We start from the raw sequence: 25,299 nt of genomic DNA on the forward strand, positions 1-25,299 counted from the left end.
GTCCACGGTCCCATCCACTCTGTCTCCCCACATCCAAACCACTGATGGTTGCTGCAATCGTTAATGCTGCAACACTGCTCATTCACAGTCTGAGACACTCAGACTTGTGGGTCATACACAAAGGTCCCTCGTCCCCTTGAGGATGTGCGTCTCCAGCACCTTCCAAAGTCGCCTTATCCCATTTGTGACCTCTATCCTCATGGCCTAATATGCCATGGCATCGCTGCTGCACAGCCAAAGACGTTTTGCATCTTAGGGTTGGTACCTCCAGCACCCTTTCAGCCAGTGCGTCCCACATTACTCTGTCCAAAAGGTCCTCAGCACCTCACCTGTCAATCTCATGGCACTCAACTTAAATAAATGCCACCACGTTACTCATCCCTGTGCAAAGGGGAAATGTTACCTTCTGTCCACCCGTTCTATGCCCCTCATAACGGTATGAAGGTCAATAATGTGACTTGTCAATCTCCTGTGATCCACGGCAAATATCACAAGTATTTGTGATGTTTCCTCAGCACCGCAACTCTCCAGGCCAGCATGCATCTAGGTCAGGTACTTCTGCACTCTCCCCACTCCAATGCCACATAACATTCCATGTGGCATTCCTTAGGCCATCTGACCAGCCTGTTTGTACGCGCGTCTAATGTTTGGGCCTCCTCTTGATTATTTTCCACCCCACCAATGTTTCCTTAGGGATTCCAGGTTGCATATGTAAGTGAAGCCCAGGAGCTAAAGTCTCTCTGCACCTTCGCATGCAAGTTTGTCACTCATCCTGCCAACCCATTATTCTGCTATGCGCGCCAATCCTATCTCGAGTTAAAATCCATGTCTTAGTTTTTCTAGATATATTTGGCTGTTTCACATTAATCATTATCACTGCTCCAAGTCTGGTGCCTTCCGCAAAGTTTCATGTTTTGGACCCGTTTTGACACGATGGACATGTTTTGGTCCATCTTCCAAATCATTCCCAAAAAAATACAATCAATAGCATTCCCAACACTAACGTCTGTAGCACAGAACCAGCAGTCAGCCACCGCACAGGTACTCCACTGCGCATCACAATCAACCAGCCAATTTCTAATCCAGGGTAATACACAATTTATTCTACAGGTACAAATTTTCTGCAGTGATTGACATTTTCTTTCTGAAATCCAGGGATACAATATCAACCATCTCCCTCCATCCACTCAGTTATAACATTCTCAAAGAAATCCAGGTAAGTTGGTTAATCATGGCCTGCCACTCCAGGAATTCACCAAGGATCCTTCGACAGCACCTTCCAAACCCACGACCAATACCATCTAGAAGGACAAGGGCAGCAGATAGATGGGAACACCACCACCTGGAAATTCCCCTCCAAGTCACTCACCATCCTGACTTGGAAATATATCGCCATTCCTTCACTGTTGCTAGGTCAAAATCCTGAAACTCCCTTTCTAACAACACTGTGGGTGTACCTATGGCACATGGACTGCAGGCGTTCAAGAAGGCAGCTCACCACCGCCTTCTCAAGGGCAATTAGGGATGGGCAATAATGCTGGCCGATCCAGCAAAGCCCCCATCCTGTGAATGAATAAAAAAAGCCACGCCATCTGTAACACCTTCAAAATTAAACCTTTGCTATCCTTCAACGTAGTTTCAAAATTTCCTTGCCACTGTACCAAGTCTTAAAGACCTGTAATTTGACTGTCATCCTTAACCCTTTTTCTAAATATGGGAATCACACTGCTACTTTCTAATTTTCTGGGATATGACCCAGGTTCAGAGAGCTTGGGGAGTATTGACATGGAGACAACTTTAGAGCTCTGCGCCAAAAATTGTCAAAGCCTTGGCAGTATTTATCTTGTATTTCTGCAATTTCCCTAACATGTTTCCAAGTGATTTCTAGCCATTTCTAATCTTTTCTCACCATTAGCAGTCTCTTCCTGCTTTTCTGCCTTTTTCATTTGTAAACACCAATGCAAAGTAGTGGTTTAAGATTTCAGCAATTTCCTTCTCAGTTGTCACCTGTTCATTATCATTTCTTGGCAGCTGAACATTTTTCTGTGCTCTTTAATAATTTCCAACATAAAATACAACAGCTGTTCTCTTTTTTGTTTCCAGACATATTCTCTCCTTCAGTATCTCTTCATGTAGTTTCAATAATTGAATTCAGATGAAACACATCTTGAAGTAAAAAACTGGCATAAGTAAAAGCCGCCAGATTATTGAAAAATCAAACCAGTTAATGCCTTTTAAGGAAAGAATCCTGTTCCTACCTTACTTGATCTATATATGACTCTAGTCCCAAAGTAGACTTAATTGCTTTCTGAAGTGACCTAGCAAGCCACAAGGTTATATCAAATCACTACCAGTGTTTCAAGAAGGCCACCCATCACCATTTTCTCAGGGTAACTGGAAAACTAGGGCAATACCCATATTCTAATAATTGTTTTGTTTTAATCAGTAAAAATAGAATTTTTTAAAGTGAGATAGGAGCCCCGACGGAAACAGATTGCTGATTTGTAAATGATTTTCAAAAAATGTCAGGGGGTCAAATAAGTACTTTGTATTGGTCTTTACCAAAGAGAAAAATATCGAAGGAGTGAATTCTGAAGTGATTGAGAGCTAGATTAGTGATATTGTAATAGATAAAAGTGATTTTTTAACAAAAGATTAGTTAAGGTAAGAGAATACAAAATATCACAGGCTGATAGAATACATCCTAGGAACTTGAAAGAGTTGAGGGAGAAATTGTAGAAGCATTAGAAATTTTATTTCAGGACTGTGTTGAGCGTGGATTTATATCACAGTGCCAGAGAGAATCCAACATAGTACCCATTTTTAAAAATTGAGACAATCCAAGTAATTACAGGCCAGCCAGCATAACAACTGTGGCAGGGAAAAATTTTAGTTTTTAATTAAGAATGAAATTACCACATATCTAGATAGAGCGACACTGGAGATAGTCAGGAATCACTGTTCTTGACAAACTTCATAGAATTCTTTGAGCAGATAACAGACATAATAGATTAGGGAAATGCAACGGTTGTAGTGTGTGTACTTTAGGAAAAGATTTTGTCAATGTACCACATGGAGAATATTATGGAAGGTTAAGCGATATGGAATTAGGGATGGATAACAAACTGGATTAAAAGCTGGTTGGAATGGGGAAAATAGAATCAGCATTTAAGAGACGCTTGCACGGAGTGCTTAGAAATGGGTCATTGCAACTCCTGGAATTCAGTTCAGAGACGTCTTCTGTTCATTATCTATCTTAATGTTTTGGATTTATGTCTAAAAGAATCGTTAAAGAAATTTGTGAATGATACCAAAGAGATTTAGTTTAATTTTCAGAAGGGCAAAGGAAACTGTAAAAAGATACTGATAAGATGGCAAATGGAATTCAATGTCAGTAATGGGGTTGTCAGCAAAGCTGAAGCCAATAGAATAAAAGGAGCCAACAGGAGCATTGATATGAGTGCATAACTTGTTAAAGGTGGCAGGGTAGGTTGAGAAAGCGGTTAATAAGACATACAAGATCCTGGTCTTTATAAATAAATGGAGGCCTAGAGTACAAGAGTAAGGAAGTTCGAGTGAATCTTTATAAACACTAGTTTGGTCTCAACTGAAGTACTGTGTCCAATTCTGGGCACCACTCTTTAGGAAGGAGGCAAAGACTCTACAGAGGATGCAGCAAAGCTTTCTGCGAATGTTTCTAGGGATGAGGGGCCTCAGTTACATGGACAGATTGGAGAAGCTGGGGCCATTTTTCTAGAAGAAGATAAGCTTGAGAGGACATTTGATAGAGGTGTTCAAAACCATGGGAAGTCTGGACAGAGTAGATAGGGAGAAAGAGTGCCCATTGGAAGATTCCCATCAAGAACCAGAGGACACCAACTTAAGATGATTGGCAAAAGAACCAAAGGTGACATGAGGAAAACATTTTTACACAGTCAGTGGGTTAGAATCAGGAATGCACTGCCTGAGTGCGTGATGGAACCAGATGGCATTGCAACTTTCAATAGAGACTTGGATAATTACCTGAAGAGAAAAAAAATTGCAGGGCTGCGGGGAAAAGATGGGGAAGTGGGGCTAACTGAACTGCTCTTGCAGAGAGCCAGCACAGACATGACAGGCTGAATGGCCTCCTGTACCGTAACCATTCTATGATTCCATGATACGAAGTGTGACCATGATGCATGTTGGTAAAAGAAATAACAGTAGGAATTGTACTCTGAAAAGAAGTAAACTTGATGCTAGAGAAGAGCAGAAGGATACGGAGGTATGGATCAAAAGATCATTAAAGACAGCACCTCAGATCAGTAATACTGTACAAACTGTGAAGATAATTCTACATTTTATCTCAAAAAGTATAAAATATAAAAACTAAAATGATGGCCCTGTATAAGGCTGTGTGTGTAGTATTGGATTCCACACTGTAAGGAAGCTAATGTAACTTTAAGGAGGGTAATACGCAGATTCACTAAGATGCAGTCAGAATGGTAGTATCATGCTTATGCACTGAATTGGTAATTCAGAGGGTTGGACCAATGATCCTGCGACCTGAGTTTCGATTCCACTTGGGTAGCTGGATTCAATTAATAAATAAATCTGGAATGAAAAGCTAGTATCAATCATGGTGACCATGGGCAGAATTTTGCCCTTGATGGACGGGCGGGCTCGACCGACTTGGCAGCGGGCGGGCAGCCAATCGCCGCAGCCGAAACGGGCCCTGCCGCCATTGTAAGTGGGCGGGCCAATTAAGAAATTGTATTTGGCAAAGTGCTGCCTCAGGGAGATCGGTGAAACTCTGTGAAACTCTAAAGATAGAACAATTAAAAAATCATTAACACATCCCCCCTCATGTGAAAATGTCACACGAGATGGGACATGTTAGTGAAGAACACAAACACTTCATTAAAAATTTTTAAACCCGATATCAAACCTCATCCCACCACTGGATGAGGTTTGTAAAAAATCACTTACCCGCCTGCCCATTGGGCCCATGCGCCGACTCAAAGTTCGCACGGGCCCCTCAAAATCCTGGTCGATTGGAGAGTTAATGGCCTTAACAAGACCTTTAATTAATGGCGGGCGCGCATCCCACTGCATAGCGTGCCCACCAACCGAAATATCGCGATACCGTGCACTGATGTCGGGACGCTTGCGCGACATTTTAAGCGCTGGTGTGTGGACTCTGCCATCTGCACGCCAGCCAGAAGATTCTGTCCCATGTAACTAGCAGATGGTTGTAAAAAAAACTCATCTGATTCACTCACATCCTTTACGGAATGAAATTTGCTATTGTTACCTGGTTTGGCCTATATGTGACTCCAGACCCACAGCAACGTGGTTGACTCTTAAATGCCCTCTGAAATGGCCCACTGAGCCACTCAGTTAAGGGCAATTAGGGACAAGCAATAAATGGGGGCCTTGCCAGTGGGTGCCACAGAAAAAGAAATGCTGTCAAGTATAAGGGATTATAAGTTATGACAGAAGAATTGGAAGATTTGATCCTTTTTCAGTAGAACGGCACAGACTACAGGATTATTTAATAGAAATGATTAAAATTATGAAAGGATGGGAAGGGCAGATAGAGGAAGACTTTTTCTTCCAGCAATTGAGCAGTAAATAACTCAGTATCTAAATACAAGATTGAATACAGGAGATTTAGAGATGCAGAGAGTTGTGAGAATTTGGAATTCACTTCCAGAGTTAGTGTTTGAGGCAATATCCCAGGTTTGATGAAGGGAATGGATGAAGGGAAGAGGAGCTGAAGGGATGTGGGGACAACGGGGTGAATGTGATGAGAACGACTTGCTGTCAAGGAGGGTAAACAGCAACATAGATTGACTGAGCCAAGTGGCCTGTTTCTACGCTGTAACTTGGGTACAGTTCTATGTACAAGAGCCACAAGGCAGATCCCTAGCAGAAAACTGAGCTGTACGAAACTCATAATGTTTTTGTTTTGGATTTCCAGCATCCGCAGTTTTTTTGTTTTTATCTCTGTACGAAACTCAGCTTTTTGCCCTTGAAAGACAACAGAGGAGGTAGGAATACATCAAGGGTCAAATAGATTTCCATGCAAAGAACATCGTCCTCTCTTTGTATTTATCTTCCTAGTACTGAATGGTACAATAAACAAAGATAGAAGGGCAGGGATCACTGATTTAAATTGGTTCTTCACACAAAATGTAATCAATAGACTTCCAGGAAAAGTAATAGTGATAGTGATACAGGAAGCCTTAATGTCATTCAGGGTGCAGTTGGAAAGCTTGACGAAGAGAGGTGGGGCGGATTTGATGTAAAACGCGGCCAGATACTTGGAAGTTATAGTGGATTTCATTCTCCCTTTAAAAAACAGAAGCTCAACAAGTCATTCTGGTGTACTTCATCCTGAATGTTACCGTGTGGACATCGCACTTGGTGATTTCCAAATGCCATGTTCGTAAAAAAAAATAAGGCGATAACATAAAGAGCGAGGAAATTTATTTCATACAAAAATAAACAGAAACAAACTCATCGCCTGCTTCAGCACACAGATCCTAACAACATTTAGTACTATGAAACGTTACTGAGAGATTAAGGAATTTACCTTCACCGAACCCCCGCGAGGCAGGGAGGGCATCGCCAAGTATAACACAAACAGCAAGTACATCAGCACGATACTGTGAGTCACCATGTCCTCCTTAAAACCAAACAGCTTAACAAATGCGCTCAGAATCTCGGGGAGCCACAAGCCCAAACCCAGGGTCAACAGGAATGAAAACAGCACCATGAGGGCCTTCTGCACGTATGGGAGCTTGGACATGTCGACCCCCCCTCCCCTTGCTCGGCTCGGGTCCCTCTGTCAACCTGATGCAGCAGCGACCGCAACGTCTGCGCTGTGATCGCTGTGCACTCTCAGGCCCGCTGAGCAGTTCTAGCTTGCTTTCTCATCCACTCTCATTTATTCCCCTCCCACGCAGCCGTACAAAACAAATCGGGGTCCGGACAGAGAATGAGATCACTTCCGTGTGCAAATCTTATCAAACATGCGCTGACTGGTTTGCTGCATCATTTCATAAACAAGAATGTTGCAGACGTTTTAATCGCGGTGAAAAGATTTCCGCTCTTTCGTAATGAATGAAACTCTGAACCCAGATAGTTTAGGACGATTTTACGGTTTGGTGAGGAACAATGCCTCTGCAGTCTCTTCATCTGATCTGTATCTTAACTCCATCCACCCATTTTAGTTCCATAACCCTTAAAAAACCCAGGCCGAACAAAAATCTTATCAATCCATCTACCTTTGACTTCTCCAACCTAAGTCTTAACAGCCTTTTGGGAAAAGATTTCTCTTACTCTGAAGAAAAGCTTGCATTTCTCTAGCTTTTTTCATGATCTCAGATCCTCTCAGAGCGTTTTACAGCCAATGGAGTACTTTTTGAAGTCACTGTTGTAAGGTAGGAAATGTGGCAGCCAATTTGTACACTGCAAGCTCCCACAAACAGCAATGTGGTAGTGACCAGATACTCTGTTCTTATGAAGTTGGTTTTGTGGGATATATATTGGCCAGGACACCAGGGATAACTCATACACGAGCAAAATATTACAGATGCTGGAAGTGTAAAATAAAAACAGAAAAATACTAAGCAGGTCAGGCAGCATCTGTGGAAAAAAATTGTGGAGCTATTGTTTCAGGTCAGACCTGAAGAAAGATAGAAATGTAATTTCTATGCTCTTCTTCGAAATAGTGTCATTTTTTTTGCATCCACCAAACAGGTAGATGGTGCCTCAGTTTAATATCTCATCCAAAAGATGGCACCTCCAACAGGGCAGCACTCCCTCAGTACTGCACTGGAATGTCAGCCTTGATTTTTGTACTCAGGCCCTGGGCCTGAATTTTACCCTTGGTGGGATTGTGCAGTCGGCGGGCTCGGGACTGGCCGGGAAACAAGCCCCTGAACACAATTGGTCCACCACCGCAATTTCATGCTGGACGGCCAATAAGGCCCGCCCAGCGTGAATCACATCTTCCCAATAGTCGGGAAGGGCCGGGCAGGGGCCTGTCGGGTGCCTGGTCCAATGGCCACCCAGTGGGCGGTTTAAAAATGGCAGCGGCAGCTCCTTGAATGCTGCCAGGGAAGAATCATATATTCTACTTTCTGGAGACTGAAGCTGTGCCCTCATTAGCGGCTGGAGATGCCAAGCGGGAGGGCAGGTCGGGTGGGCACGGCCCCGTGTTTTTTGGACGGGTGCCTCATGGTGCTCTTGGAGGAGGTGGCTGCCAGGAGGGACACACTCGTTCCCAGAGATGGAAGGAGGAGGCCACAGCTTCAGACTAAAAAAGCTTGGGAAGAGGTGGCAGCCCAGGTAAGCAACCATAACGTTGTGTGGCGCATATGGGCGCAGTGTCGCAAAAGGTTCAACAACCTGCTCTACTTGGGAAGGGTGATTACCATATTGGCATGGATCATTGTGGAGAAGTGTTAAGGGCTGGTGATACATCTCACACAGACAATTACTTCAGGTGGTCAATGTCCATGTGCAAGGTGGATGAAGCACCCAATATCCCAGCTAGTTGCCCATCCATCAGCGAGCAGGGAGGTCCAGAACAACCTCATGTTGGCGGACAAGCTGCTTATCACCTCTGCAGCCTCCTGTCAGGGCACTCTGGATGATGGCAGCAGCTCCTCCGCCACTCTGCCAGTGACTGTGGCAACTGATGAGGCTGCGATGACAGGAGATGCCAGCTGCGGCACTGGCTGCTCCCTCCCAGGCGGGGCAAGCACAGGCCTCACTGGCCAGAGGATGACTGCCAAGGTCATCAAAGCCAACAGGACAGCAGAGTCAGCAGGCTGCATCCTATGCCACTGCCAGCGAGGAGTGGGCACCAAGACGCAGCACTCGTAAACGTAAGTTTAAGGCACCATGGCATAAGAGGGACTGTTCATGGATGATCTTCTGTTCTGTAATGTTTTGTTTATATGTTTACTGGTGTGGAAATGAACACCAGAGATGGTAATTTTAATTTGTTTTGAGTGTGAAAATTACATAAATTTTGCTTTTGTCGCAATGGCCTGAGTATGCTTCACTTTTTTTTGATGCAGGGTATGCCATTGTCTAATGTTGGACATGAGTGGCTCTAAACTTTATTGCACAGGCACTGAGTGGACTTTGGGTTCAAATGCAAGGGTCATTTCAGACAGCCTGGATGAAAGCATGAGGTGGAACCAGATCTTTGGCAGCCTAGCTGATGGAGTGTTGAATCAAGGCGTCCCTGATGTCCCTGCCTCCCTGGAGGATACAGAGGTTTGCAGCCATGCCCTCAGCATTTTCTTTACCGTGCTCCTCTTCTGACTCACAACGGGATTCATCCTCTGTGGCCTATGGAGCTGCGTCAAGATCCTCTTCCTCCAGCGGGTTCCCCCTTGCCAATGCCAAATTGTGGAGAGCGCAGTATGCAACCACTATCAATGACACCTGCTCCAGGGGGTATTGTAGTGCTCCCCCTGAATGGTCCAGGCATTGGAAGTGCATCTTCAGAAGACCTATGGTCCTCTCTATCACTGTCCTTGTAGAGGCATGGCTCCTATTATACCGCTGCTCTGCCTCTGTTCTTGGGTGGTGGAGAAGCGTCATAAGCTGCCTTTTCAACGGATAGCCCTTGTCAGCCCAGTTGGACTGGAGCAGTGAAGAGCCTTGGCACCTAGGAGTGTCTCAGGATATAAGTGTCATGCGAACGGCCAGGGTACCTTACACAGACTTGCAGAATCTGCGTCTCGTGGTCACAAATTATCTGAACGCTCATCGAGTGAAAGCTCTTCCTGTTGGCAAAGGCACCCGCTGGCACCTTGATGATCACGTGTGCAATGGATTACACCCTGGATGCGGGGGAACCCAGCAATCACTGCAAACCCTCTGGCTCGCTCAGCCTGGCTGGCCTCAATCATATTGAAATGAATAAATGTCATTACCCACCTGAACAAAGCTTCTGTCACCAGGTTGATGGAACTGTGGACAAGTGATTGGAACACTCCACAAAGACCCCCTGGAAAGAGCTGGAGGCATAGAGTTTGAGGGCCACCTTCAGAGCCACTGGCATGGGGTTTCCACCCACACAGCTGGAGGTGATCTCAGACCCAATCATCTGACAAATGGAGCTCAGAGTTTCCTTGGAGAGGCAGAATCTCCTTTGGCATTGCACCTCGGACATATTGAGGTAGCTGCATTGCTACCTGAAACCCTGGCAGCAGGATAGTGGTATCTTCTGCGGCCCCTTCCACCTTGGAATACCTGCTGGCCCTGCGCCCCTTGTGCCTGCACCTTCCCTCCCACAGGTCGCTCCCCTGGGAGCTGCATTGGGACACCTGGCCCTTCTGCCCGTCTCTTCCTCCTCAGAGAAGGCGCCACCGTCAGACAGCATAATCTCCATTACCAGGGCTCCAGAAGGCTCCCTGATATCTCAAAGGTTCCACACAGTCAAAATCCTCCGGGGGCCTTGGAGACACCAATAAGTCCTGAAGTAAAGCCTGAAAATGCTAAGGATGATGCTCAAAACAGAGATGAAGCCGTCAAGTTCCATTAAGCAACCGGCAGCAAACTATCTATCCTAAACTCCTCACTACTCACACTGGCAATGCTGCTGACCCTTTTTATCCCACCCTTGGATGAGGTTTTGCAAAAAGTGGGCCGTCCGCCTGAAGATTGCATGCATGTGAGATGACGTTGGGATGCTTGCCTGACATCATCTCGTGCGATTTTACGCCCAATCAGCTCAGGCATGCACCCACCTACAAGGCGTAAATTTCTGCACCTGATGCCCGAACTTGTGACTCCAAAGAGTTTGTGCTATTAACTGAGCTACAGCTGACATTGACGCTTCACAACTGTGTGAAGAAAAGTTTCCTGACATCACCCTGAATACCCTAGCTCTAACAGTCTACACAAATAACCAAAATGTTTTCCCCGTGGTCCTGCATTTATTTTTTGAAGCAGTTTCACCAGAAATGCTGCCTTTCCACATCTCCTGCAAACCATCCTAAGGAACCAGAAAAAACTGACTTGTGCTGCAAAAACACTGACATCATCAGAAAATTTGCCTATTCTTTTTTATTTATTCATTTATTCAATGTGGGTGTCACTGGCAAGGCCAGTGTTTGTTGCCCATCCCTAGTTGCCCTTGAGAAGGTGATGGTGAGCAATAAAGTTCATGTAGTGCAGGACACCAACAGTGCTTTTGTTGGGGGGGGCGGGGGGTGGAATTACAAAATTTTAGCCCAGTGATGGTGAAGGAACGCAATACAGTTCCAAGTCAGGATGGTGTATGAAATGGAGGGGAACTTGCAGCCAGTGGTGTTCCCATGCATCAGTTATCTTTGTTCTTCCAGGTGGTAGAAATCATGGATTTGAGAGGGTATGGCTGAAGGAGGCTTGACGAATTGCTGCAGCGCATCTTACTTTGATGCACACTGCTGCCATGTATGCTAATGGTGGATCGGGTACCAATCAATTGGGCTGCTTTGTCCTAGATGGTGTCAAGCTTCTTGAATGTTGTGGGAGCTGCACTCATCCAGACAAGTGTGGAGTATTCCATCACACTTCTGACTTGAGCCTTGTAGATGGTGGAAAGGTTTTGTGGAGTCAGGAGGTGAGTTGCTTACCATAGGCTAGCCAGCCTCAGACCTGCTCTTAGAAACATTTTTTGTTTGTTCATTCACAGGATGTGGGCTTCGCTGGCTAGGCCAGCATTTATTGCCTATCCCTAGTCGCCCTTGAGAAGGTGGTGGTGAGCTGCCTTCTTGAACCACTGCAGTTCATGTGGTGTAGGTACACCCACAGTGCTGTTAGGAAGGGAGTTCCAAGATTTTGACCCAGCGACCGTAAAGGAATGGCAATATTTTTCCAAGTGAGGATGGTGAGTGACTTGGAGGGGAACTTCCAGGTTGTGGTGTTCCCATCTATCTCCTGTCCTTGTCCTTCTAAATGGTAGTGGTCGTGGGTTTGGAAGGCGCTGTCAAAGGTGAATCCCTGCAGTGCATCTTATAGATGGTACGCACTGCTGCTACTGTACATCGGTGGTGAAGGGAGTGAATGGCACCATGTCCACAAACAGTCAAGTGGGCTGCTTTGTCCTGGATGGTGTCAAGCTTATTGAGTGCTGTGGGAGGTGCACTCATCCAGGCAAGTGGAGAGTATTCCATCACACTCATGGCTTGTGCCTTGTGGATGGCGGACAGGCTTTGGGAGTCAGGAGGTGAGTTACTTGTCACAGGATTCCTAGCTCTGACCTGCCCTTGTAGCCACAGTATTTATATGGCTAGTCCAGTTCAGTTTCTGGTCAATGGTAACCCCCAAGGATGTTGATATTGGGGGATTCAGTGATGGTAATGCCATTGAACATCAAGAGACAATGTTTGGATTCTCCCTTGTTGGAGATGGTCATTGCCTGACACTTGTGTGGTGCGAATGTTACATCCACTTGTCAGCCTAAGCCTGTATATTGTCCAGGTCTTGCTTCATTTGGACATGGACTGCTTCAGTATCTGAGGAGTCGCGAATGGTGCTGAACATTGTGCAATCATCAGCGAAGGAAGGTCACTTGGGAAGCAGTTGAAAATGATTGGACCGAGGACACCACTCTGAGGAACTCCTGCAGTAATATCTTGGAGCTGAGATGACTGACCTCAAACAACCATAACCATCCTCCTTTGTGCTAGGTATGACTCCAGCCAGCAGAGAGTTTTCCCCCTGATTCCCATTGACTCCAGTTTTGTTAGGGCTCCTTGATGCCACACTCTGTCAAATGCTGCCTTGATGTCAAGGGCAGTCATTCTCACTTCATCTCGGGAGTTCAGCTCTTTTGTCTATGTTTGAACCAAGGCTGCAATGAAGCCAAGAGCTGAGTGGCCCTGGTGGAACCCAAACTGGGTGTCAGTGAGCAGGTTATTGCTAAGCAAGTGCTGCTTGAAAGCGCTGTTGATGACCCCTTCCATTATTTTACTGATGATCGAGAATAGACTGATGGGGCGGTAATTGGCGGGGTTGGATGGAAAGATGCAGTGGTGAGAGACTTAAATGCAGCAGGATTGGAAGAGGAAGGGGTCTGATAGGAGGAGATGGAGAAGGATGATCAACCAGCATTGTGGTGACCCCAAGTAAAATGGGAGAAGCTGAAAGTAGAAGAATGCAGAAGTTCCTCTCTAATGCAATCATATCCTTGTTATAGCATGGTGACCAGAGCTGTATGCAATGTTCTAGCGTGGTCTAACGAATGCCCCATAACTAATGCTACCATAACCTCCCTTCTCTTATATTCTATGCCTAAGACATTAAAGGAAAATATTCCATATGCCTTCTTAACTGTTTTATCTACTTCTCCTGCTACCTTGGGGGTTGTGTGGACATGCACTCCAAGAGTCTTCTACACTTCTCCAAATCATACCATTTATTGTGCATTCCTCTGCCTTGTTTGCCCTCCCCAGATTGATTACCCCACATTTCTCCACTTTTCTGCCCACCTGACCAGCCCATTGATTTCTTCCTCACGATCAACCATACAGCCAAAAGCTTCAGCCTTGTTTTTTGCACTCACATGGTGGGCTCTGCAGTCACTGGGGAGGGGGCTGTTCATGGAGCCTAATCCTGTTAGTTGTTTAATTAGCCACCACCATTTATGACTGGATGGTGCAGGATTGCAGAGCTTAGACTTGATCCACTGCTTGTGAGGTTGTTTAGCTCTGTCTATAATATGCTGCTTCCACTGTTTGGCATGCATGCAGTCCTGTGTTGTAGCTCCACCAGAGTGGCACCTCATTTTTAGGAACATCATCACTCCACAGAAGCTGCCAGACTTGCTGAGTATTTACAGCATTTTCTTTTGATACAGTACGACGGTGATTTTGTACGGGAGGAGTAATCCTGAGGCCTGGTCCAATATTCCAGAGAATGGGAGCTCAAATCCCATCATGACAATTTGATAGTTTGAACTTTGCAGCTTTTTAATTCCCAGCAAAAGTGATTATGAAGCTGTCGGATTGCTGTCAATACCCAGGTGACGCCACTAGTATCCTTCAGGAAAGGAAAACTGCTGTGAATAAATGGTCTGGTCTATATATAATTATACCATTAAACAATTCTGACTTTTTTCAGAATTACCATTGCATACTTCTTCATCTTATGGTAAAACATGCATTTCTATTTCACTTTTAACACAGGAAAATATCTTAAGGCATTCCACTGAAGGATAATCAGATAAAAATGGATGTCAAGACAAAGAAGGAGATATTAGGTGACAAAAAGCTTAGTCAAAGATATGAATTTCAAGAAGGCCCTTTAAGGAGAAGAAGGAAGTGGTGAATCAGAGGGATTTACAAAGGCAATTCCAGAGCGTGGGCCTTGATGGCTGAAGAGGCAGCTGGCACTGGTAGGGTAAATTGAGAAGGGATGCCAAAAGGCCATCAGAGATTTTGGTTGTTGGGCAATATAGGACAAGAGGAGATTACAGAGACAGTGGGAAAAGGCCATAATGGAACTTAAGTACAAGAATGATATTTATATTTGAGGCATTGGAGAAGAGGGATGCAATGAAACTTAGTAAAGACAGGGAAGATGGATGACCAGGACTTGGTGCAGGATAGCAAAGGTGATAGTAGTTTTGGGTGAACTGCACTTTATAGAGAATAAGAGGCTAGCCAGGAGATCCTTGGAATAGTTAAGTCTGCCACGATGGGATTCAAGCTCATATTCTCTGCAGTATTAGGCCGAGGCCGGGATTTTCCAGTCCTGCTCACGACAGGTCCCGCCATGGGTGGGACAGAAAATTTGGTAACCAAGAAAAACACCCATTGACCTTTGGCGGGAATTTCTGGAGAGCGGGGTCTCTACATTACTCCTCCAGTAATGTACAAAACTGCGATGCTACTGTACCGATCCTTGTTGTATTAGCATACACTGATTCAGCGAATTCCTCATTTTGAGCAATTGGACTCCCACAGGGGTCTGGTGGGACAATAGACCAGTTTTGGCTTGAGAACCATTTTGAATGTTTTCAGATATATGATTTAAAAAGCTTTAATTTACAAATTAATATTAAGTATCTTTGGGTAGAATGATTTTCACCCTGTAAAGTTCTATTGAATTTCCAGAATTCATTTTATTTTCATAGTTAGTTTATACCAGGAAATATTGTTTTTGTTTCAAAAGACTGTATTGCAGTACGTTTTAAATTATCAGAAAGTGAACCAGATATAGTCAGAAATTTAAATTTTCTCAAGGGTTGGCAGGAGCAAGCCTGAGGAGCCCACCAAAAAAAAAAATCTCATGTCTTCAGTCCCATCAGTAATTTCTCAGAATCACAGATTTGTTACAGCATAGAAGGAGGCCATTCAGCCCATCATCTCTGCATTGGCTCTCTGAATGAGCAATTCACCCAATTCCATTCTCCCACCCTTTCCCATAATCATGCACATAGTTCCTTTTCAAATACTGGCTCAATTTCCTTTTCAATGTCTCAGTCGAACCACACTATCAGACAGTGCACTCCAGATCATAACCACTCGATACGTAGAAAAGTTTTTTCTCATTTTGCTTTTGCTTCTTTTGCTAATTACTTTAAATCTGTGCCCTCTTATTCTTGATCCTTTTATGAGTGGGAACAACGGGAATATCTCTATCAAATCTCCTCTCAGCCTTCTCTTTTTGAAGGAAAAGAGTCCTAACTTCTCCAATTTATCTTCATAACTGAAGTTCATCAACCTTGGAACCATTCTCTTTTCTGAATCTTTTCTCCAAATTCCTCACATTCTTCCTAAAGTGCAACACAAAGCACTGGACATAATACTCCAGCTGAGGACAAACTAGTGTATATTTCTATATTTACTCTGTTACAAACTGTACCTTAATGCTCTTTTGGTTTAAAAGTGATCAACTGTTGTATGCACCTGCAGCTTAAATTATGACAAGCCCACACATTGCTGCACTTTCAGCTTAATAATGCAGCCATGGCCAGCAGCAGGCCAAGAACTGGTCAAATTAAACTGAATGCAGAAATTGAGCTTCACTTACAGCTGGTATCAGTTAGGAGCTGAGATTAACTATTGTGAAAATTGGCTTTCTATCCACACTTTGCTTTTTTTTAAAAAGCGTTGGATAAGCAGCCCACACACAGTATTTAAAGTTTTCTGAAATGGGAAGGGATTGGTCTATCCCCAGGTTGACCTTAGATGCAGCCAACAGGTTATTCACTCAGGCTGCTGGCCTCTCTTCCACAGTGATGTTTGTGCCTGGGTTGGCCTGGAGAAGGAGCACACTGTGTCTGACAGTATACTGGAGGCTTTTCACGATTAGTGGGCACCGCAGGGACTGACATGTATTATCAGCATGCATTGAAACATTCTCCTTTGATTTGATAAGCTTCATTTTGTCTTTATGATTTAATATTCTATTAACTGTGTCCCTTTAAAAAGGGGTACCATTGTTAGATTTGAATTGCTGTCAGTATATGTACACCAAAGTTTGGAAAGAATGTACCTCCACACAAGATCAGATGGGAAACTCCTCAACCTATCAAGACTGAAAGCCAAGACAAAAGCACAGCATGTCCTGGTCAGAGAAATTCTGTATGATGATGAGCTGCACTAGTTGACCAGACAGAAGACCAGCTCCAAAGGCTCATGGATCATCTGTCCCATTTTGTGTGTCATGTTTTCCCTCACAATCAGTGTTAAGAAAACTATAGTTATGGAACAGTGTTGTGTCACCATCTGTGCAACCATCTCAACAACACACCACTAGAAACAGTCAGAAAATTCTGTTACCTTGAATCTATAGTGACAGACAACCTGTCTCATGACGAGGAGTTTAGCACATGCACTGGAAAGGCAACCACCAACTTTAGCTGACTAACAAAACAGGTATGGAAAATCAACAAACTGACCCTCAGGACTAAGATGCTTATCTACAAAGCCTCCATCCTTAGCACATTGCTGTCTGGCAGTAAGCCTGGACAATTTATACAAACCAAGAAAAAGCTTAGCAACTTCAGTCTCCAGTATCTATAACACATCCCCAGCATCACAGGAAAAGACAAAAGTCACGAATTAGGCAATTCTTTGTTGGGTAAACATGCCAAGCATGCTAGCACTAATCAAGCAAACAAGGCTTCACTGGCTTGGGCATGTACACAGGCTGGAAGATAGCTACATTCCCAAGGATATATGGGGAGGTACCCCATACCAAGAGATGTACAGGATGCCCAAAACTCTGATTCAACTAAGTGACCCTCAGACAGGGAGAGGTGTGGGTTAATTTTCCCCCTTTCTCACCTCTCAGTGACTGCAACAAGATGTATTTTTGAGAAGAAGTGTTTTAACCCTTTTGAGTGCTGTGATGTTAAAGAATAGACACAAACAGGTTTCCTTGGAAGTTTAAATCAAAAGAAAGGATAAATGTACATTTTGACAACATACAAAATGTAAATGAAACAAACACTGACTCCCCAAACACGCAGACACACACACAAGAAAAGATCATTTCTAAAGATGTAACATGCACTTAGATTACTAACTAGAAAAAAGGTGCTTGTTTAACATCCTTAAGATAGTGGTTGAAAACAGTGCAGGCCTGAAGATTCCCACCTAGTTCCTTGAGGACAAATAAAGGTTGGAAGTTTCTGGCTTTTTCAGATGAAATTGTGGTGGAATTCTTGTAGTGAGAGATATAACCTTGCAGGTAAAACAAATTAGCCCCTTTTCACTGTCTGAGATGACTGACTTTTTGAGGCAGGGTTCTTTCCTTTTCTCTGGGTGATCTCTCCCTCTGTTTTTGGTCCCAGACTCCGTTGCTGGGCTGCCTTGATTAAAAAGATATTGGCTGTCTCTCCAGTCAGTTTCAGTTATGTGATGACAGTATCAGTGCATTCCATTGTCCACATAATGGGTTGAAGCCGATGTAATTGACACACTGTTGGAGAATGATTGACATCCCATCAATATTGCAGCTATGATCAGCTTCCTGAAAGACTTTACTTGAAAATCGATCTTCAAAGAACTAGCAGGTCCAGTAGCCATTGTCATTTAAACCTCCTCCACCCAAATTAGTCAATTAGCACCTGGGGAATCCATTTGCATTTTCAGTAACTTCCCAGACATTTTGCCTTTGTCCAGAAACCACAAAAAGAGTGACCTGACATTCCGGACTCCACTTTGGTGAAGATACAGTGTCCAATCTCATGTTGATTTTTTTTTAAAGTGTCCACCGCTCAGTAAGCTTCGCAGACATGATGTGACCATCACAGGATGGTGACAAAAGAGACATGAAAGCCTCAACATCAATCATGACAAGTGGGAAACACTAGCTGACAATAGATGCAAATGGTGCACCAGCTGTGGGAACAGGAATTCACCAGCATAACAACATGTGGTTTCAGAAGCTGCAATGCAGACACTAGTCCTGCAAACTAGGCATCAGCAGATCATCCCACACCCTACCCACAAACATTCAGTCTCTTCATCACCAATGCACAGTGGCATCAAGGTATACCTTCCACAAGACGCACTGCAGGAACTCACCAAGACTCCTCAGACAGCACCTTCCAAACCCATGACTGCTACTATCTAGAAGGACAAGGGCAGCCGACACATGGGAACACCACCACCTGGAGGTTCCCTTCCAAGCCACTCACCATCCTGACTTGGAAGTATATTGTAGTTCCTTCATTGTCACTGGGTCAAAATCCTGGAACTCCCTCCCTAACAACACTATGGGTGCAACAGTTCAAGAAGGCAGCTCACCGCCACCTTCTAAGGGCAATTAGGGATGGGAAATAAATGTTAGCCTAGCCAGTGACGCCCACATCCCACAAATGAATTTTAAAAACCACCAGCAAGGGACAGCTTCAGGTGTTGCACTTGTGGTAGATGTTGCCTTTCCAAAATCGACTTGTTCAGCCATCCAAACAGAAGTGCAGCAGATAATCTTATCTGACACTGCATTCCCATCTTCTCTCATCAATAGAAGGATGGCAATGACTAAGTATATGTGCATCGAAGTAGATTTGAATCACTTTAACTTAGCAAATAGGAATGAAAGAATAATCTGTCCAAAATTACTTGACTCATCCTGCTGAAATATTTTATATTGCGTTAAAAATAAACAGAACAGGAATACCAGCCCAGATTCAAAAAACGTTATAATATTTACTGAAACGTAAGGAAATAGCAAGCATCTTTATTTTCTAAAAACAGTATTCAGTGCTGACTCTGAACCCTGGAAATAAGTAACTTATGAAATATCATATATTTGAAATCATCTTACCTATTTTACCAAATGTTTGCAGAAGTCAGTTTGATTTTCAATCAATTTCAACTTTTCAATCAACACACAATCATTAAAAACATTGCACCCCAAATCCCATGTATGTTATGGGTGGGGCTGACAGATAATTTCTCTCCTAAAAAATTGTAACTCTTGTCATTTACTTTTAGAAATTTACTGCTGCTTTTCTTATCAGTCTGCAATCAACATTCATTCTTTGCAAGTAAAGCCTGTCTTCTCCTTCTGCTTCCCAGTCCAAACTAATTTAGCTGTATTTCCAAACAAATGAAGTAACACCATGAGAAAACACTCCTTTCAAGTGAAGCAGCGTTTCACTTGCACTTCCCTCAATTTCGTCTACTGCATTCGCTGCTCCCAATGCCGTTCCCTCTCCATTGGAGAGACCAAACGCAGACTGGGTGACCGCTTTGCGGAACACCTGTGGTCTGTCCACAAGCATGACCCGGACCTCCCTGTCGCTTGCCATTTCAACACTCCACCCTGCTCTCATACCCATATGTCCGTCCTTGGCCTGCTGCATTGTTCCAGTGAAGCTCAACGCAAACTGGAAGAACAGCACCTCATCTTCCGACTAAGCACTTTGCAGCCTTCCGGACTGAATATTGAGTTCAACAATTTTAGATCATGAACTCTCCTCCATCCCCACCCCTTTCCAATCCCCCTTTTTTCCAATAATTTATATAGATTTTTCTTTCCCCACCTATTTCCATTATTTTTAAATGTATTTCCAACCATTGTTTTATCTCTACCTTTTAGCCTATTTTGATCCCTTCACCCCACCCCACCCCCACTAGGACTACCTGTACCTTGCTCATCCTGCTTTCTACCCTTAATGTCACCTATTAGCACATTCCTTAGATAATATCACCACCTTCAACACCTCTTTGTTCTTTTGTCTGTGACATCTTTTGGCTATCTCCACCTCTATCCAGCTCTACCTGTCCCACCCCACCCCCCCTTAAACCAGTTATATTTCACCTCATTTCTATTTTTCCTTAGTTCTGTTGAAGAGTCATACAGACTCGAAACGTTAACTGTGTTCCTCTCCGCAGATGCTGTCAGACCTGCTGAGTTTTTCCAGGTATTTTTATTTTTGTTTTGAATTTCCAGCATCCACAGTTTTTTGCTTTTACCATGAGAAATCTTTTGTTTTGGTCAGTTTCTCTGGTGCACCATTCCCTTTTCTGGTTTGCTTTACTGATTTAGTTCTCTTTTTCTACCTGAAGGTGATGTCAGCCAATCAGCATCATTTGTTATCTTTAGGTGAACAGGAAGGAAACAGAATCAGAAAATACTCAGGACAGAATTGACAAACCAATTCACATTTCAGTTAAGGATGCTTTGGCTGACAACAGAAAAATAGATTTTAAAAATAACTTCATTTTTGTTGCACCAGATGTGGAGGTAAGTTTGTGAATTTTTGAAAGAGTGATGTAGTTTTAATATTTATGCCCTGAAGTTAACCATTAAGATGCAGAATGTGGTCCTTTAGAAGGGAATGCTATTGGAAAAATGACTTTTTGAAATAAATATTTAAACAATTTAATTGGTTAGTTCTTTTGTTGTTTGCTGGTTCTGCTTTGTGAATGGAAGCAGTGGTCAGTTTGTTTCACAGCTGTTACTAATTTTGTACTTTTCTGACACAAAGTCAGTTTCAGTTAATCAGCATAAGTTAATAAAAGATAGTACTTTCTGAATAGTTTCTCTTTATGACCATGATATTTTCTGCCTACCATACAAGTGAGTAATGTAGTGTATGAATTTCAGTGCTGATGTGATGCCAGACATGTAGGCCTACATTCCAATGACAATTCCAAACAATTTCTGGTGGATTGTGTCAAATAGCACGTCCCTTCAGCTGTTCACAACAGGCAAAGCACCAACTGTACTCAATCAGCCCATGTTTCAAAACTCAGAACATAGTGTCCAACATTAGATGTGATTCCGCAATTGGACAAGGTCTACTAAACAATCCAGATTGTGCTAAAAATTACACTAACAACCAATTTAAGATGATCAGTTGGGTTCACAGTGTGTGTCACTTACATGTGTTACTTGTGCTAGAAGTTACATATATTCACATACAGGGCCCTGTCCTTTGCAAACAGACAAGTCCATTACACCTTTTTATACTAAACAAAAGCTTGGGGGACAAGCATTCCCTGGTTCATACCCTATGACAATCCCTTGACCAATCAGAGTCAAACAGCCTGGTTTGAATTTAAACAAAATCTTGGCAGTTAACTGTCCCCTGGTGCATTCTCCATGGCAATGCTTGCCAACCAATCAGCACCCTCTTCTCATGCAGTATAAATTGTTGTTCCCTTTGAGATTTGGCAGTTTTGCAAATCTGTCCTGATGAGTGCAAAGCTAAAAGTTTCTACAACATGTCTCTTTTTTCAGCAATATGATATTTACACCACCCACAAGTCTGTTCGTCCTACAGACACCCTGCAGTGTGACACCTTAAGGTATACTGGCCATTTATGAAGTGTGATATTTTACACACATATACTATTGCCTTTTTAAAATTTCATTGATAAGGAGACAGTAAGTTGCCCCAGTGTCATCAAATAACAATGCCCCTTTTAAAGCGTCAACGTAATTTTCAAGACCAGGTAGGTAGGTATTTATTTCTTCTAATCCCTGTGGTAGTCGGAAAATATGTCCTATTATAACCAATTGCTATCACAGGTCTTCATTTTCCATTAAAACATCACCTCATTTGTCGTCTTCTTTTACTTTATCGAAGGGACATATGAAGAACAGAACGTACAACTAAGAAGTGATTTGTAAATTGTTGGGCCGGAGAGAGAGAGGAAAGGAAAAAAATTACACACTTCTACACCACCAGGATGATGGTCACTATGATGTCTTTTTAAATTAAAATATATATTAATATCATAAAGCAAGAAATTATAAATGGCGAGACCATTGATAAGGTTCCATCTCTGGAACAGCCTTTGACTTTCTGCAGGCCAAATTTCCCTCTGATCTGATGAAATCCCCTCATGTGACTCACCAACCAAAGACTTTTGCTTGGGCTCGCTTGATTTGTTGATTTCCAAATGTCAGTCTGGTACTTATAAGAATTTTAAATTTAAAAAGAATGTACTCTTAAAAAAATATATGTTCAGTTCTCCCTGATATGCTACCAATGGATATAAAATTGAACCTGAGGGGCAAATTAAAGGGAAGGGGCCTCAGTGGAGCTAAAAACCCAGACATTTGAGAAATCTGGAGAAAGCTGTTGGGATACTGGGACATTTAGTGAAAAACCCACACTGTCCCAGCAAAACCCGGGATGTCTGGTCACCAGATGGAAGATTTGCCCTGGTGTAGCAGGGAGCCTGCTGAAAATCTGGAAGGAGTTTGGAACTGAATCTTCAAGGCTATTTATAAACTAAAAGCATGGCATAACATACAAATGGGTCATAAAGTATTTTTGTTTGCATTAATTAATTAATGGGGAAGTATCTCTTCTTCTGGCGTATTGGTTGCCTTTACAATTTTGTGTCTTATTGATTTTAGTTTGTTTGTTACAATAAAAGTCTTAAAACATGAAATCTTGTGCAATTCTTTCCATTGATCGCTGAGAAACTCACATCTCTTTTTAAAAGTTATCAGTCTCTATGGGGATCATAACAAGGTCACCTTTGATTTTTTGACAATTACTTCAAATGCATGTCCTCTGCTTCTCTCTATCTATTATATCCAGACTCCTCTTGATTTTAAGCACATATTAAAATTCCTTTCAGCCTTCTCTTCTCAAAAAAGAGCAATCCCAGCTTCTCCAATCTATCCACATAATGGGAGGCGCTCATACCTGTAACCCTCCTCTTAAATCTTTTCTGTTCACATCCTTCCAAAAGTGCATCACCCAGAGTTAGACATAGGGCAGAACTTTTCGTCCTGTGGGCTGGCACGCACCCGACCCAATCAGGAGTAAAATATCATGGGATGAAGTCGGGCAAGTGTCCCAACGTCATCGTGCGCTCGCATGATATTTCGCTCAGTGGGCACACGTGGGTGCTGGAGTGGCACCCGCCATTAATTAACAGGGCACTTAAGGCCTTTAACAATCCAATTGACTGATTTGTCCTGGCTTGTGTGATTTTCTGCTCACTGCACGGCAGGCAGCCAGGTGGCATTTTCACAAACCTCATCCAAGGGCGGCATAAAAAGGGTCAGCGGCATTGCCAGTCTGAGTAGTGGGCAGTTTTGGAGATAGTTTGCAGCTGGTTGTTTATTGGTGCTTGGCAGCTTTATCTCTGTTCGGGGCTTCATTCTTTGCATTTCTAGATCTCATTTCAGGACTCATTGCTGTCTGTCAGGCCCCTGGAGGATTCATACTGTGTAGACCCTTCCAGGTATCAGACAGCCTTCCCTTACCCTGGTAAGGGGATTGTGGTCTCTGCTGGAGGCACCTTCTCTGAGGAGGAAAAGAGGGGCGGAAGAGGGAGGAGATCAGGTGTCTCAATGCAGTTTCCAGGGGAGGGACCTGTTGGAGGAGGGGCGCAGGCACAAGGGGCACAGGGCCAGCAGGAGGTCCAAGGCAGAAGGGGCCACAGAAGACACCACTATCCTGCTGCCAGATTTCACAGGCGGCGATGCAGCCACCTCAATATATCCAAGATGCAATGCTGAAGGAGGCTCCGCCTCTCAGGGGAGACCATGACCTCCATTTGCCAGACGATTGGGCTTGAGATCAGATCCGACTGTGTGGGTGAACGTCCCATGCCAGTGATTCTGAAGGTCACAGTGGCCCTCAATGTCTATGCCTCCAGCTCTTTCCAGGGCTCAGTGGGGGATCTTTGTCGGGTCTCCCAATCAGCTGCATCAAGCTGGTGGCAGAAGGTATGTTCAGCCGGGTGCTGACACTTATTCTTTACCATATAGACGAGGCCAGCCAGGCTGAGTGAGCCAGAGGTTACAGCGATTGCTGGGTTCTCCTGCATCCAGGGTACCTACTGCTTCACACATGGCCATCAAGGCGCCAGGAGGTCAGCTGGGTGCCTTCGTCAACAGGAAGGGATGCCACTCCATGAATGTGCAGAGAGTGTGTGATCACAGGATGCAGATTCTGCAAGTCTGTGCAACGTACCCTGGCAGCTTCCATGACGCGTACATCCCAAGACACTCCCAGGTGCCAGGGCTATTCACTGCTCCAGCCTAACTGGATGGATGGCTGCTGGGTAACAAGGGCTATCCATTGAAAAGGTGGCTTACGATGCCTGTCTGCCACCCAAGAACAGAGACAGAGAATTGTTACCACCGAGTCACCCCTCCACAAGGGCGGTGGGAGAGAGGTCCTTTCAAGGTGCGCTTCCAATGCCTGGACTGTTCAGGGGCAGCACTATCGTACCCCCAGAGCAGGTGTCACTGATAGTGTTGCATACTGTGCTCTCCACAATCTGACACTGGCAAGGGGAATTCACTGGAGGAAGAGGATGTTGACACAGCTGCACAGACCACAGATGATGAACCCAGTAGTGAGTCGGAAGAGAAGCACAGTGAGGAGAACGCTGAGGACATGGTTGCAGACTTCAGTAACCTCCAGAGAAGCAGGGACACCAGGCATGCCTTGATCCAACGCTCCTTCAGCTAGGCCACCAAAGATCAGCTTCAGCTGCATGCCAGGGCTGCCTCCTCCATCCTGGATGTCAGAAAGGACCCTTTCATTTGAACAAAAAGAACATTCAGTATCTGTGCAATAAAGTTCAGAACCACTTATGTCGAGTATTACATACCAGTGTACCCTGCATCAATAAAATAAAAAGGTGAAGCATACACAGACCATGATGACAGAAATAAAATTTATCTCCTTGTGATACTTCAAAACTATTTACATAAACATTCCTGGTCTTCAATCCCAGATCAGTATAGATAAAGTTAACAGAAATGAACATAAAATCACCGTGACCTGTCCCTCTTGTGCTTATGGTACCTTTAGCTTACGTTTGCGAGTGCAACATTTAGGTGCTTTCCTCTTGCTGGCAC

At 43.9% G+C, this 25,299-nt stretch overlaps 1 protein-coding gene and 1 long non-coding RNA gene across 2 annotated transcripts in view; one reads left to right on the plus strand and one right to left on the minus strand.

Moving 5' to 3' along the window:
• bdh1 (3-hydroxybutyrate dehydrogenase, type 1) overlaps positions 1-6,969 on the minus strand; it is a 37,782-nt gene extending 30,813 nt beyond the window's left edge. The window contains exon 1 of the mRNA XM_041211280.1: positions 6,578-6,969. Coding sequence (XP_041067214.1) covers positions 6,578-6,793 — 216 coding nt within the window. The 5' untranslated portion in view covers positions 6,794-6,969. The remainder of the gene's footprint in view (positions 1-6,577) is intronic.
• A 15-nt stretch (positions 6,970-6,984) lies between these two features.
• On the plus strand, positions 6,985-22,865 carry LOC121290623. The gene is made up of 3 exons (XR_005945853.1): positions 6,985-7,427; positions 20,526-20,703; positions 22,052-22,865. It is a non-coding gene; the product is annotated as an uncharacterized LOC121290623 (long non-coding RNA).
• Positions 22,866-25,299: the final 2,434 nt, after the last annotated feature.

Source organism: Carcharodon carcharias, chromosome 2 (assembly GCF_017639515.1).
Source record: "Carcharodon carcharias isolate sCarCar2 chromosome 2, sCarCar2.pri, whole genome shotgun sequence".
NCBI lineage: Eukaryota > Metazoa > Chordata > Chondrichthyes > Lamniformes > Lamnidae > Carcharodon > Carcharodon carcharias.